This window comes from Thermobia domestica, chromosome 1 (genome assembly GCF_964235325.1).
Source record: "Thermobia domestica chromosome 1, izTheDome1.hap1.1, whole genome shotgun sequence".
Classification (NCBI taxonomy): Eukaryota; Metazoa; Arthropoda; class Insecta; order Zygentoma; family Lepismatidae; genus Thermobia; species Thermobia domestica.
In genome coordinates, this window is record NC_137454.1 from 209,468,063 (window position 1) to 209,482,808 (window position 14,746).

At 34.2% G+C, this 14,746-nt stretch overlaps 1 protein-coding gene across 2 annotated transcripts in view; it reads right to left on the bottom strand.

The window, feature by feature from the left end:
* LOC145693393 (CAAX prenyl protease 1 homolog) overlaps positions 1-4,839 on the bottom strand; it is a 36,665-nt gene extending 31,826 nt beyond the window's left edge. The window contains exon 1 of one of the 2 annotated variants that reach the window (XM_081769360.1): positions 4,743-4,839. Coding sequence is in view for 1 of the 2 variants with exons in the window: in XM_081769351.1 (XP_081625477.1) it covers positions 543-635 (93 nt within the window). In the remaining variant the exon portion in view is untranslated. Of the gene's footprint in view, positions 1-542; positions 731-4,742 lie in introns of those variants that run through there. The other variant, XM_081769351.1, reaches the window with a different exon arrangement.
* Positions 4,840-14,746: the final 9,907 nt, after the last annotated feature.

A 14,746-nucleotide genomic window follows, 5' to 3' on the forward strand; every position in this document is an offset into this window, starting at 1 on the left:
TATATATATATATATATATATATATATATAATCAATCTGTACGCGATCATTGGGCACGATGTACTATAATAATTGTAGAATATTTTAGGGAACTCTTTCAAACATAAAGCAAACATTGATGCTGGTTTTTCGCACGAAAAATGGCACAGTTTTACTATATGGATCCAGAATGTAAAATGCACGGAAAAAGTTGGGGAAGTCTTTAATTTGGGGATTTTATGTCGAGAACAGAAAACGAACCCCTGCGGGGCTTCTAACTCATTTCTACTCCTACTACTGCCCCTACCCCTACTACTACTTATACGCATACATCGATCCGCATAGTAAAACTGCACGCGAACAATTTTGATGGCACGTCAGTTGGTATGGACATCATAAATCTGTGCACATTTTTTTATGCATGCGCCTGAAAAATAAAAATACAGAATGTCTTCGGAATCAAAGCAGGAAATCTGAAGCAACAATGAGTTTTCAACATAATAAATTATTGTGATACGCACACTCAAATTTTAATTCAAGTTTTCTACTTCTTTTTACTATACCTGGCGTATTGACAGATATAACTCCCATAAATACTCCACCCACAAAAATCCTAAAACACCGTAAAATACATATGTAGCTTCCTCGTCCATCATGTCACATTCACCACGTTCGTATGTTTTGAATTTTCCTTCTCCTTCACTTAATCTCTATTTCTTCTTCCTCTTCTTCTGAGATAAAGCAAAGACTTCACAGACGAGAAGGATGGTGCACCCAACAAAGTAGAACTATGTACACATCATCATCATCGGTGTCACGTCAGAAGGGCCCGGACAGAACGGCCCGAGTCAAAACGACCCCGCGACAAAAGGGCACCACGTCAAAAGGCTCCGGTTATAAGGGCCCGAGTCAAAAAGGCCCTGCGTCAAAAGGGTCCCCGGCAAAAGGGCGCGAGGCATAAAGGCCCTGCGCCAAAAGGGCCAGAGTCAAAACGAACCCACGATAAAAGGGCCCCACGTCAAAAAAGCCAAAGATATAGCCTGAAAGCATGAGAAATATAAAAATACTTATTAGATTAAAAGTATTCAGTGGACACCACCTGATTTGTGTTGAAAGAACGTACATGTGAACCTGTATACAGTGTTAGTCAAATCTATTACGACAGCCCAGTTACGATTCATGTGAATAGAGAAAAGTGTTGCAGCTAGGTATTGATTAGTGCCGTGTGGTAGTGCGGGTGAGCGGGGCAACGGCCCTGGCTGCCGAAGTAAGGTGGCGCAAAATTCGGAAGTAAGAAATAAAAGGAAAGAAAAAGAAAGAGGAAAAATTACTTGGAATATTTTAGATCAACAGCAGGAAAATCTATGTACACCCAACCACAAAAGTATCTCCCCCCTAAGTGCTCTAATTCCATAACTTGGGGTCCAGGTAATTTGCAGTTGTCAGAACGCCTAGACAGATGCAACCCAATTTACACGTAACTTTTCTCGGCACTGACAGCAGTTTGTAGCACTGAGTCCAGTCTTTATGCAAGTAAAATTGTGAGTAGATGACGCACGAAACATTTCTCCATTCTGAGATGAACCTCTCTGGTTCAGAGCGTGTTGTCCAATGAACATCATATGTTAATCTCAATATTGCTGTGTATGTAATGTATTATTTCACTATATACTGTATATTCACAGAAATAAAAACACTGATCACACATAAATCAGAAAATGCTTGAAAGTAGACGAAAATATCAAATCTAGAACAACTGCTGGAAATAAGTTAGTAAATGATTGCCTTCATTGAGAGACCTTCTCCAATTCTTCTCATTCCAACATCTTTCTCTTTCTGGAGGAGAGAAAATCTTGCTTGTCAGACTGAGTATGTATTGAAATTGAAATCGAAACATTTGAAAAAAAGTTAGAACCTGACCAGGATTTGAACGCGGGTCCGTCGAATATAAGTTCAATGCCTTAAACACTTACCTACCTCGTCACTTCATCTTCCGCCTAAACTATTTGCTAGTTAAAAGCATTCCATGTAAGACTATACACAAAATACTCGCACTAATACTCGTATAAGGAGACATTCCTCTTGAGTGTCACAATGACTTACTCAAGGTTTCCTTCTTTAACTCAGAAACAAATGATACTGACCTTCGTCAATGAGGAAAATATCGCGAAGCGTTCTTCAAGATGAGGCTACCTTATCGTTTTTAACTGGTCCCGATTTACATTACTGCAATTCTTCCTCACCGTAACTTCTAATTTCTAAAGAAGAAAAGCCGGCAGACATTATTTTCGCATTCTTTGAATTGCATCAACACGTGTAGAAATAGTATGTGCTATGTTTATAACATAGCTACTAGTTTATTTTCTTATCTTTGTATCAAGTGTGAAAGCAGAGAACTGCCATTTCAGTGACCCGGGTTCGAATCCCAGCGTGACATTTATTTTTACTTTATTCGAAGGTATTGTTTACGTAATTGATATTGTAATTATGTTATTATTATTATTATTATTAACATTATTATTATTTGATACGATCTAAAAATGGATTTAAAAAAAAACCAATGGTTGTGGTCGCAGATTTTGTACACCTTTCTCTCAGTACAAGAAAAAAAAATTAATCAATCATAGCTGGTGTAGCCAATTTTGAAACAACCTGTTTTGGCTCTCGTTTCTATAGAAATGGATCTTTGGCTTAAAGGAGCCAATTTTGCAACAGTCTTTCCCAGGAATGAGAAAATCTCAAAAACAAATCGAAAATCCTGGCTGGTATTGCCAATTTTGATACGTTCTAGTTTAGGCACATAAAAGTAAATGGAAAATATACCACGCAAAATCTTAGACTGGATTAAGAAAAGGAAAAAAAAATTCAACGTATAGCAGATTCAGTAGCTTTACTAACTTAACCCAGTATTAAAAATCAGAATGAAAATTAATAATGATTTCTAATTTACACGCGCAATAAGAATTTAACATTTATCGCAGGTTCTTGCTGTAGCGGTAGACCCTCAATGAGATTTTAGTCGATGTGCAATCTAGCACATGTTCGACACAAACTTAAAATGCACCTTAATACTATCAAATAATCTGAATGTTTCATATGAATTTCTAGAATGTAAACATAGATTCAGAGTTGAATTTAGTATTTATTGATTCACAGAAAGAAAAAAAAAATTAGATTACAATTTAGCACGGTTACTGATTTCGAAATATGTTAGCTCTCAAACATCTTGACTTTGTACTGTTTTGGTTTTCACATTTTATCATTCCATAGATGTGAATACACTTGTTATTATTATTACAAGATTTCTATATCCCCAGCTTTCCAGTACAAGGAAGATAAGATAAACACATAAATGACAAATTATTAGTAGCTTCTTTTGGCAGGTCAAATAGATCAAGATAAGTTAATATCCTTTGGTGAGACAATACTCATCAGAATGCGATGATATGATTTGGCTACCACTATTTCATATTATTATACATTGATCCATTAAAACTTATTTAAACTCAGGAAAGTACAAGAAAGGATTACAAGAAAAAAAAATGATAACAGAAAATGTTCCTTGCACGTGCCCATACTTATACTACAATGCTATTCCACTTCGGGAATTATTTCATACTTCATATGTTTGTAGCATATTATAATATTGGCTCATACGCCATGGGTCACATTTTACAATACAAGAAGGAAACATTACATTTATTATCCCTATAAATGAGTATGCACTATATACAAATGAAGATGAGAAAGAAAAAAAAATCTAATTTTGGGTACTTTCCTGATCATGCTATAGTTGTACTATTTAATTATACGGATCCATCAATACATCGCACTATTCCACAGAAATTAAAAAAAAACAACAAACAAAAAAACGACAAGTTATTTGACCATACCGGAGCTAACCTAAACTTTCAAATTACGTCATTTAATTAAATCGGTAAAATTTTCGCACTGGAAGCTAATTTGATAATTGTACTGATACATGCTAGATTTTGATCATAATATCAGCGGATTAGCGATAATATTAGGATGATACCAGAAGATGCGTAACGCAGCAATAAATTTATCTGTACATATTCATCATACTGTTACTAAGTACGGATAAAATTTGTAAAACAGTTTGAACGTTTCAGTGCTTTAAAAATTTCACCACACAAGATATGGTACCATAAAATCACATTGTCATCTGTCTGATCGATTCAACTAAAGAAAAGGTAAACCTCGGTTTTACCTGCTTATAAGCTGTTTTACTAGCCCAGACGCCTTTCGTTCCCTCCTCTCCAGTAGACTGCAGGGGCCGGTCTCAAAACGTGTCCTGGCAGGAAGAACAGCAATTCTACCATCCCCTTCGGTTCCTCATCGCGAAGCGAAGATGATAGTTCAGGTGACACTTATTTGCCTAAATATGTTGATTAGAAATTTAGGTCGGGAGCCTCCAAAATGTTATCCAATTGACTACAGGTTAAGCCTAAATCAGAAATTTCTAACTGTTCGTCCAAAAGAAGCCGTTTTGTGCTTATAATTTCAATTTTAGTTGGAGGTCGCCGACTGTGTCACCTATTTCCTCTCACGCTGTATTCGTGAAGCGTCATGCAATGCTCGGCCATTACAAACCCCACTATTTTGCAATATACCATATCGCAGAACATTAACATTATTATTATTACCGCCTTAAAATTTTGCAAATCTAATGAATTCTCAACAACTACAATATATTAAACTACATTACCAATTCTTTAAATTAAGATTCAAAGTATTCATACCCATCACTTATTCGCTCCTGTCTTGTACGAGTTACTTCGGCCAATCACCAATTTACAACACTCCTAAGTAAGAATTCTGTCACGCGCCATCTTAAATTCTTCTACCCATAATTCCACAGCACTCGACAAAAGAAGATCGAATCACCCATGTTCGATTGCGGAATGTTTACGATCAATGTTATAGGTAAGTTTTAGTTAATAAAACAAATTTAACACATTCATTATATGTTTTTACGTAGAAAATTTAAAAATATGCCGTTATACTGTTAGAAATTACCTATGACTAATATTGGTTATATAAAGATATAGGGTACAGTTATTGCATAGATGTGCAATTATTGTTATTGAATAACCTTGTCCCCCGAAAGTTTTTGTTTATAGTGAAGAAACATGAATTACTACTAACAGTGATAACTAACTCATAAAAACAAATAAAACGTGTATTTGCACTAATGGCACGACTATACTAAATGGGGGCCACTTAACAAAACAACAGTAAAACAATAACAATGTAAAGTACCGGTAAAACAATAACAATGTAAAGTACCGGTAAAAGGGTACGTTACATTTTTCCCAGCGACCTCGAAAAAAAAAATTTTTTTAAGTTAAAGTTGTTCGAAATCTTTTAATAACTCAATTCGCTTCTCTTCTGAACAATTAAACAATTTAACATTTATTAAATTTTGGACTGGTACTTCTCTCCCCTTTAAATCCTTTAGAAATACAGAATTATGTTGCACTTTCGACACAAAATAAGGCCCAGTGAACACAGGAAAATATTTGTGCGTGACCTTCTTGAAAGAAATGAGTCTTCACCATGACTAGATTCCCTTCTTTAATTTCAACTACATTCTTTTTCAATTTCCTCTTCCTCTTTGACAACAAACGAGGTTCCACTTGTATCAACCTCTTTGAATTTTCTGCATTTTGAAGTTCAGGAGGCCAAGGAAATTTCTCCCGAAACCTATCTGCAGCCGAAAAGGAAATGAAAACTTCTGCAGGTGTACAATTAATGGAACTATTGTAGGAGTAGTTTAACAGGTCTTCTGCGACCTTCAAGACATTTTTCCATTTGGTATGGTTACTACTACATAGCAATCTGATGATCCTATTCAAGTCGCAATGCGATCTCTCCAATATTCCATTCGCACGAGCATTGTAAGGAGAAATCTGAATATGCTGCATCTGATGTTCCTTACAGTAATCCTTCCACCTCTGAGAAACAAACTGTGGGCCCTGATCAGAGACGATGTAATTTGGGTATGGACAAAGGTAGAAGTAATCTTTCTCTAAAGTCCGAATAATTTCAGCTGTGGTTGCTGTTCTTAGAGGTAGGTAACAAAGGAATCTGGAGTAAACATCAACAATTGACAATACATAATAATAACCATAGCTACATGGAAGCTTACCCACGAGATCAACACACACCTTGGAATGTGGTTTATCTGCCTCAATATGCAAATCTTCGCGAGAGATAGCTCTGTTCGAAAATTTCGTTCGCGCGCACGATTCACAATTATTTATATGTTGCCGAAACGTTCGCTTTTGACCTTTCCAAAAGAATAGCTCTTGCACTAATTTCATGCATTTAGCAACGCCAAAATGTCCGGTGTCATGAATGTTTTACTGTTCTTTCAATCAGAGATTGTGGAATCACCAGCAGCCAATTCTTAGTTTTTTGAATTTTGAATATAAATTAGATTATTTATAACCTTGATTCTAGAATTCGCAGATTCCGAATTCATTTTAGCTCTCAACTCACGACAGTATTTGTCTGATGCTTGCATTCGAGCCAACTCGTTTGAATCAAACAAGGTATTCTCATTGTAATTTATGAAATTTACATGATAGTCCTCCGATTTGGTAGGGAGTTCAGGAGAATTCCTACTCAATATATCTGCAATTTTATTATCTACTCCCTTGATATGATCAAATCGTAGATCAAACCTTTGGAGTTTCAACAAAATTTTGGTTGTTCTAGGATCAAGGTTTTGCAAAGTGAAAGCATAGGTCACTGCACTGTTGTCACAGTGAACCGTCACCTTCCTGCCTAATATATAATACGAAAAATGTTCACATAGGAACAGAACAGCTAGTAACTCTAATTGAAAAATCGAGTAAGACACTTCTTGGAGTTTTAATTTTCGACTCGCGTATTCGATGACCAAAAGTTCTCCATCATCGGCATATTGAGCCAGATAACTCGCCAAGTTTTCTAACGAGGCATCTGAAAATAGACGAAATGGTTTGTCGAAATTCGGTTGACTAAGTGCAGGAGGTTCACTTAGCAATTCTCTTAATTGTTGAAATCTACTCATTAATTCCTCCGTAAAACAATATTTTCTGTCTTTCTTTAAAAGGTCAAAGAATGGAGCCGTTAACGCAGCAAATTGAGGAATAAATTTTCTCCTCCACGAAAGGATACCTAAAAAGGATCTTAACTTCTTTTTGTTTTTAGGAACCGGAAAACACTTAATGGCTTCATTCTGTTTAGGGTTCGGCTTCAATTCCTTTCCATTCACTATATGTCCAAGAAACGAAATTTCAGTTTTTACAAATTGACACTTCTTAAAATTTAAGGCAAAATTTCCAAATTCGAGAATTTTGAAGAGAGTTTCTAAATGTTCAAAATGTTCAGTTAAGTTTGAACTAAAACATAACAAATCGTAAAAAGAAGTAAACCTAACAATCCAGCCTCCATATTCTTATCTATAATTTCCGGCACACTGAGAAACTACTTTTCTCCCGCAAACGCATTTAAATGTACACTGAGCACAGGTTGAACCTAGTCAAACGAAAAGAATTTTGGTAAGGTTTGCCAAATATTATAATTTAGAAAGTTCAGCTCGACTCCTGTGTTCAGGATACATCTTATTTGTATCCCCCCCTTACAATTTAGAGAAAGGGGAAGGAAATATCTCAAAATTTCAAATTGCTGTTTTTCCTTCTTCCTTCAGAACAAGGTACGTCAGTAATTTTCAAAGAGGGTAATACAAATTCACTTCGTCTCTGAACGAATTCATTTTAAATTCAAATATTATTTTGAAGAGAGAAGTTCAGTCAAGTAACCATCGCCTTCTCTTAATGACGACTGCTCAATCTGTTTATCCGAATTAAGAACTTGGTTACTAGCGAACTGGGAAACATTATTGTGATTATTGTTATTGTTAACAATTGACTCCGCTACAACAAAAGAATACAGCGATGCAATACTGTAGTCACTATTGGAACGTTTGAAGAACCACGGAGAAATCATCATTGGACCCGAAAAGAATTAGCTACCAGGTAGGTGTATACCGTTAAATTATACATTTCCGGTATCGCATAATATACTGGTACGTAAAAAAAATCCTGAATATTTTAAGTTAGTTCTAAACAATCCTTTTCATTGGAAAACTCTTTTCCCGTAAGCCTAGTTGCACGATAAGAAATTTTAAAGTTTTTTTTTTTATGACCACTGCTCGGAGTGACTTGAGTCAACTTGTTTTTTTTTACAAAATTTTAGTTCTTAAGTTCAACTTTAAAGCTTATTTTTAAGTTAAATAAGGCCACCGGCAAGAAATTTATATTTCAAGGTTCTAAACCCTCCGTTCTGTTATTGCAGATCTATATATATATTATTTTACCTCCTACATTAGTTATAAAACATCACAAAACCTAACTTTAATTAATAGAAACACAACGTAAGAAAAGAAAAACAAAATTCATGGTTACAATTTCAATTGTAGGAGGAGCTAATACAGGCGGTGATATTCTAGCCTGTCTGATCCTACAAAGTGCTTCTAGCCACTTCCAACAATATTTTTCAATCAGCATATGTCTCAGACCCTGGCTAGAGCAGTTCCCTACCAACCACATGAACACCTTCGATCTGTTTACATTAGCATCTATGATTAGTCTTAGATTAGGTTTCCCTATCTTTTTCCGAAATCTACCCATTCTTGTCACTACTACAAGGGGAAATATCAACGTCATCACCATTTAACATGTGAAGCTTTATAGTATCTACTGTACTAGACTTCGCTACTCTATAATATGTATCTTTTCCATATAAAACATGCATGAAAGAGCTATTGTTAACAGTATCATTCCTTATCTGGGGTTCATCTAACAAATATTTATTAACATTTATCACCTTACATCTACTACTACAAACTAAATCTATCATTACATCTACATCTACATCATTATAATAATGATCAGTCTCATCTTTTAAGTTAACATTATCAACATTTATATGAGACTTAAGCTCAGGCGCTCTTATCGCAGCCATATTATTTCGCAAATTATCATTTATTTTATCTAAGACACCACAGACATTATTATTTCCTAATTGTGTATCTGTGCCTTCAACACTATCAGTTACACATGACCCCATAGCTCTTATTTCTAGTTTTTCAGTAGCGAGTTCAGTTACTTCGTTCTCAGAAGTTAATACTGACGACGTTATCGATGACATTTCATATGATATTTCATTTTTAAATGATTTCACACAAGATGACAAGTCGTCCTTAAATGCTTTCACGTCGGAAATTATCTGCCCAAATAACTCATCCATAGTATTAACTATGCGTTGTTGGCATGAGACACAAACCCAGCATGAGTCTACTTTAATGGTTCGTTCAACTCCGGGCTGTGATAGTTTCAGACAGTCAAAGTGAACTTCTTTCCTACAATTCGCACATGCCATCGTTTTTATGTTACTTCGATCTAGGTTTTCTTTACAATAAACACAAACTTGCAATTCCTGATCGTCACTGGCAGAATCACTTAACATCATCTATTTACATCAAAACATGAGTCACGCATCTCTCAGGCTCATCCCAATACTTCCGCTAATCATTCTAAAATCTCATTTTAGTCCTACCTGCTAAAGCTAACAAATTTTAATTTTTAAGCTAATAAAATATCCTAAGGCTGAAGGGTCGATAATTTTGAAACGACCTTTTCTCATTCAGCCTTCGCTCCTATAGCTAACACATTATCAAGTAAACAAATATCCTGAAGCTGAAGTCGCCAATTTTGATACGATCTAAAAATGGATTTAAAAAAAACCAATGGTTGTGGTCGCAGATTTTGTACACCTTTCTCTCAGTACAAGAAAAAAAAATTTAATCAATCATAGCTGGTGTAGCCAATTTTGAAACAACCTGTTTTGGCTCTCGTTTCTATAGAAATGGATCTTTGGCTTAAAGGAGCCAATTTTGTAACAGTCTTTCCCAGGAATGAGAAAATCTCAAAAACAAATCGAAAATCCTGGCTGGTATTGCCAATTTTGATACGTTCTAGTTTAGGCACATAAAAGTAAATGGAAAATATACCATGCAAAATCTTAGACTGGATTGAGAAAAGGAAAAAAAAATCAACGTATATCAGATTCAGTAGCTTTACTAACTTAACCCAGTATTAAAAATCAGAATGAAAATTAATAATGATTTCTAATTTACACGCGCAATAAGAATTTAACATTTATCGCAGGTTCTTGCTGTAGCGGTAGACCCTCAATGAGATTTTAGTCGATGTGCAATCTAGCACATGTTCGACACAAACTTAAAATGCACCTTAATACTATCAAATAATCTGAATGTTTCATATGAATTTCTAGAATGTAAACATAGATTCAGAGTTGAATTTAGTATTTATTGATTCACAGAAAGAAAAAAAATTAGATTACAATTTAGCACGGTTACTGATTTCGAAATATGTTAGCTCTCAAACATCTTGACTTTGTACTGTTTTGGTTTTCACATTTTATCATTCCATAGATGTGAATACACTTGTCATTATTATTACAAGATTTCTATATCCCCAGCTTTCCAGTACAAGGAAGATAAGATAAACACATAAATGACAAATTATTAGTAGCTTCTTTTGGCAGGTCAAATAGATCAAGATAAGTTAATATCCTTTGGTGAGACAATACTCATCAGAATGCGATGATATGATTTGGCTACCACTATTTCATATTATTATACATTGATCCATTAAAACTTATTTAAACTCAGGAAAGTACAAGAAAGGATTACAAGAAAAAAAAATGATAACAGAAAATGTTCCTTGCACGTGCCCATACTTATACTACAATGCTATTCCACTTCGGGAATTATTTCATACTTCATATGTTTGTAGCATATTATAATATTGGCTCATACGCCATGGGTCACAATTTACATACAATACAAGAAGGAAACATTACATTTATTATCCCTATAAATGAGTATGCACTATATACAAATGAAGATGAGAAAGAAAAAAAAATCTAATTTTGGGTACTTTCCTGATCATGCTATAGTTGTACTATTTAATTATACGGATCCATCAATACATCGCACTATTCCACAGAAATTAAAAAAAAAAAACAAACAAAAAAAACGACAAGTTATTTGACCATACCGGAGCTAACCTAAACTTTCAAATTATGTCATTTAATTAAATCGGTAAAATTTTCGCACTGGAAGCTAATTTGATAATTGTACTGATACATGCTAGATTTTGATCATAATATCAGCGGATTAGCGATAATATTAGGATGATACTAGAAGATGCGTAACGCAGCAATAAATTTATCTGTACATATTCATCATACTGTTACTAAGTACGGATAAAATTTGTAAAACAGTTTGAACGTTTCAGTGCTTTAAAAATTTCACCACACAAGATATGGTACCATAAAATCACATTGTCATCTGTCTGATCGATTCAACTAAAGAAAAGGTAAACCTCGGTTTTACCTGCTTATAAGCTGTTTTACTAGCCCAGACGCCTTTCGTTCCCTCCTCTCCAGTAGACTGCAGGGGCCGGTCTCAAAACGTGTCCTGGCAGGAAGAACAGCAATTCTACCATCCCCTTCGGTTCCTCATCGCGAAGCGAAGATGATAGTTCAGGTGACACTTATTTGCCTAAATATGTTGATTAGAAATTTAGGTCGGGAGCCTCCAAAATGTTATCCAATTGACTACAGGTTAAGCCTAAATCAGAAATTTCTAACTGTTCGTCCAAAAGAAGCCGTTTTGTGCTTATAATTTCAATTTTAGTTGGAGGTCGCCGACTGTGTCACCTATTTCCTCTCACGCTGTATTCGTGAAGCGTCATGCAATGCTCGGCCATTACAAACCCCACTATTTTGCAATATACCATATCGCAGAACATTAACATTATTATTATTACCGCCTTAAAATTTTGCAAATCTAATGAATTCTCAACAACTACAATATATTAAACTACATTACCAATTCTTTAAATTAAGATTCAAAGTATTCATACCCATCACTTATTCGCTCCTGTCTTGTACGAGTTACTTCGGCCAATCACCAATTTACAACACTCCTAAGTAAGAATTCTGTCACGCGCCATCTTAAATTCTTCTACCCATAATTCCACAGCACTCGACAAAAGAAGATCGAATCACCCATGTTCGATTGCGGAATGTTTACGATCAATGTTATAGGTAAGTTTTAGTTAATAAAACAAATTTAACACATTCATTATATGTTTTTACGTAGAAAATTTAAAAATATGCCGTTATACTGTTAGAAATTACCTATGACTAATATTGGTTATATAAAGATATAGGGTACAGTTATTGCATAGATGTGCAATTATTGTTATTGAATAACCTTGTCCCCCGAAAGTTTTTGTTCATAGTGAAGAAACATGAATTACTACTAACAGTGATAACTAACTCATAAAAACAAATAAAACGTGTATTTGCACTAATGGCACGACTATACTAAATGGGGGCCACTTAACAAAACAACAGTAAAACAATAACAATGTAAAGTACCGGTAAAAGGGTACGTTACATATTATTATTATTATTATTATTATTATTATTATTATTATTATTATTATTATTATTATTATGCGTATAATTGTATGAATTTCGATGGCAACTGTCGCCGAATATTAAAAAGTGAATATGGGAGAACTATGAAATAAAGTAAAGAGATGCGCGTAATTTTATCATAAAATTATATGGCAAACGAATTTTATCTTATCGCAAACGGTTATCGTCGAATATACACGTGGTCAAATTAATAGAACTTGCTAGACAAGTATTGGCCACCGGTAGAAAAAATACAGAGTAACTGCAAGTCGAGTACCTATTATTGTACAGGAGTATGTTCAAAGACCTTTAGAGAACTATCTTCGTGGCTTGGCTCACAATTTTAATTTGCAATCCACGTAAGCAGTTTGAGACAAATGTCAATCGAATTTGTCATTTGGAAAGTTAAGCAAAAATTATAATAATCTTATGTCATCCATATCTTATCTTATGGAAGAATTTGAAAACAGATGAAAGTAGCCAGAATTTTTCAATGTAAGTTCACATACTTTATATATATATATATATATATATATATCTGCGACTTGGGACTAAAAGGGCTAATGTCAACACGAAGTAGTTTGGTTTTTTTGCCAAAAAGTGACATTGTCAATTTTAGACCCAAATCGCACACACACACACACAAACACACACACACACACACACACACACACACACACACACACACGCATATATATATATAATTTAATCGACAAGATATGAAGATTTTTCTTTGTAAGGATTCATGTTAAGTAACTACTTTTCAAATATAATAAATGTAATATGTTTATCTCAAAAATACTTTTTATTAGTAATGTTTGCCTTTTGTTTTTCTCTTTTTATCTTATTGTAAGGCTTTATGCAACATTGGTGCTTCTAAAATATAATGATCATAATATAATGTTCATCAAAGTCAAGTTGTTCAAAAAATATACTCTAATGTAAAATAATTATATACGTATAAAATTTGAACAGATACAACAGAAAATAAAAACAAATGTTATTTGTTTGTAATGTTTGTCATTTGTCTTTCAGCCGTTTTTAAAACCTTATTATAAGGCTTCGTGTTAGGTTAGCACCGTTAATATATAATAAGAATAATGTAATGTTCACCGAAGTCAAGTTGTTAATATTATATATATATATATATATATATATATATATATATATATATATATATATATATATATATATATATATATATATATATCCAGGGTGTCCGGTGAGGAAAGTCAAAGATTTTGGGAGGTCATTCTAAGCAAAAATGCTTATGTGAACATAGGGTCTATTCCCCCTAGGGATAGGGTGGGGGTAACTATTTTGTCTCTCACACTTGCTGATTTTCGTTTGAAACGTTCTAGCACACTATGTAGTTGAGATTATGTTACATATTATATCTCGTTTGAAAGCTAATGAAACAGGATTGGAGATAGTGTACAAATTGCCCCAGTATTACATATAAGAGAGAAGTAACGGACAGAAATTTTACGAATTTCCCTATAAAGTTCCCTTTTTAAACAATTTTGCACTGTTCTTGAGTGAAAACACTGTTGCTAAAGGAACAGTATCTGATTATGCGAAAATGATATTGTATTCCAAAGATCCAGGTGAGGTGTCAAATTTTTAGCTTCATTAGAAGCCGTGAAAAAATCATTCTTCCTAACTCCTTACTTTAATAACCTAATAATGTTCGAACTTTCCATAGATGACAATGGTTACAAATATTAATAAACGAATGTTTTTGTGCAAAATTGGAGATTTAATACTATTCCCTAACATACGAGATATCTACATTTCTATGCGGTAATACTAATTACAGATTTGAACAACAGATGGCAGTGAAACTTGAATTAAAGTTTGCGTACAACATACTGCACCGCACCAGAATGTCCATTGCAATAATTACTTCTAATACATAAATAACAGTTACTTCTTTTAAAGTTAATTCGGTTGCAATACTTCCCGGCAAATGCTTCGGACTCAACTGGTGGAGCACTTTAGCCGTAAACCTCCATATGGCTGTACCATCCAGAAGTGTCCCTCGCTGTACGTCAATTTCTGTACAAATATATGAATAAATCATTTAACGTGAAGAAAAAGATATTTAGTGATTTGAGACGGCTTTTCATTGCAGTTTCCGGTATCAACAGGTTTGCAGGTCCGGCTAGTTTAATAAATA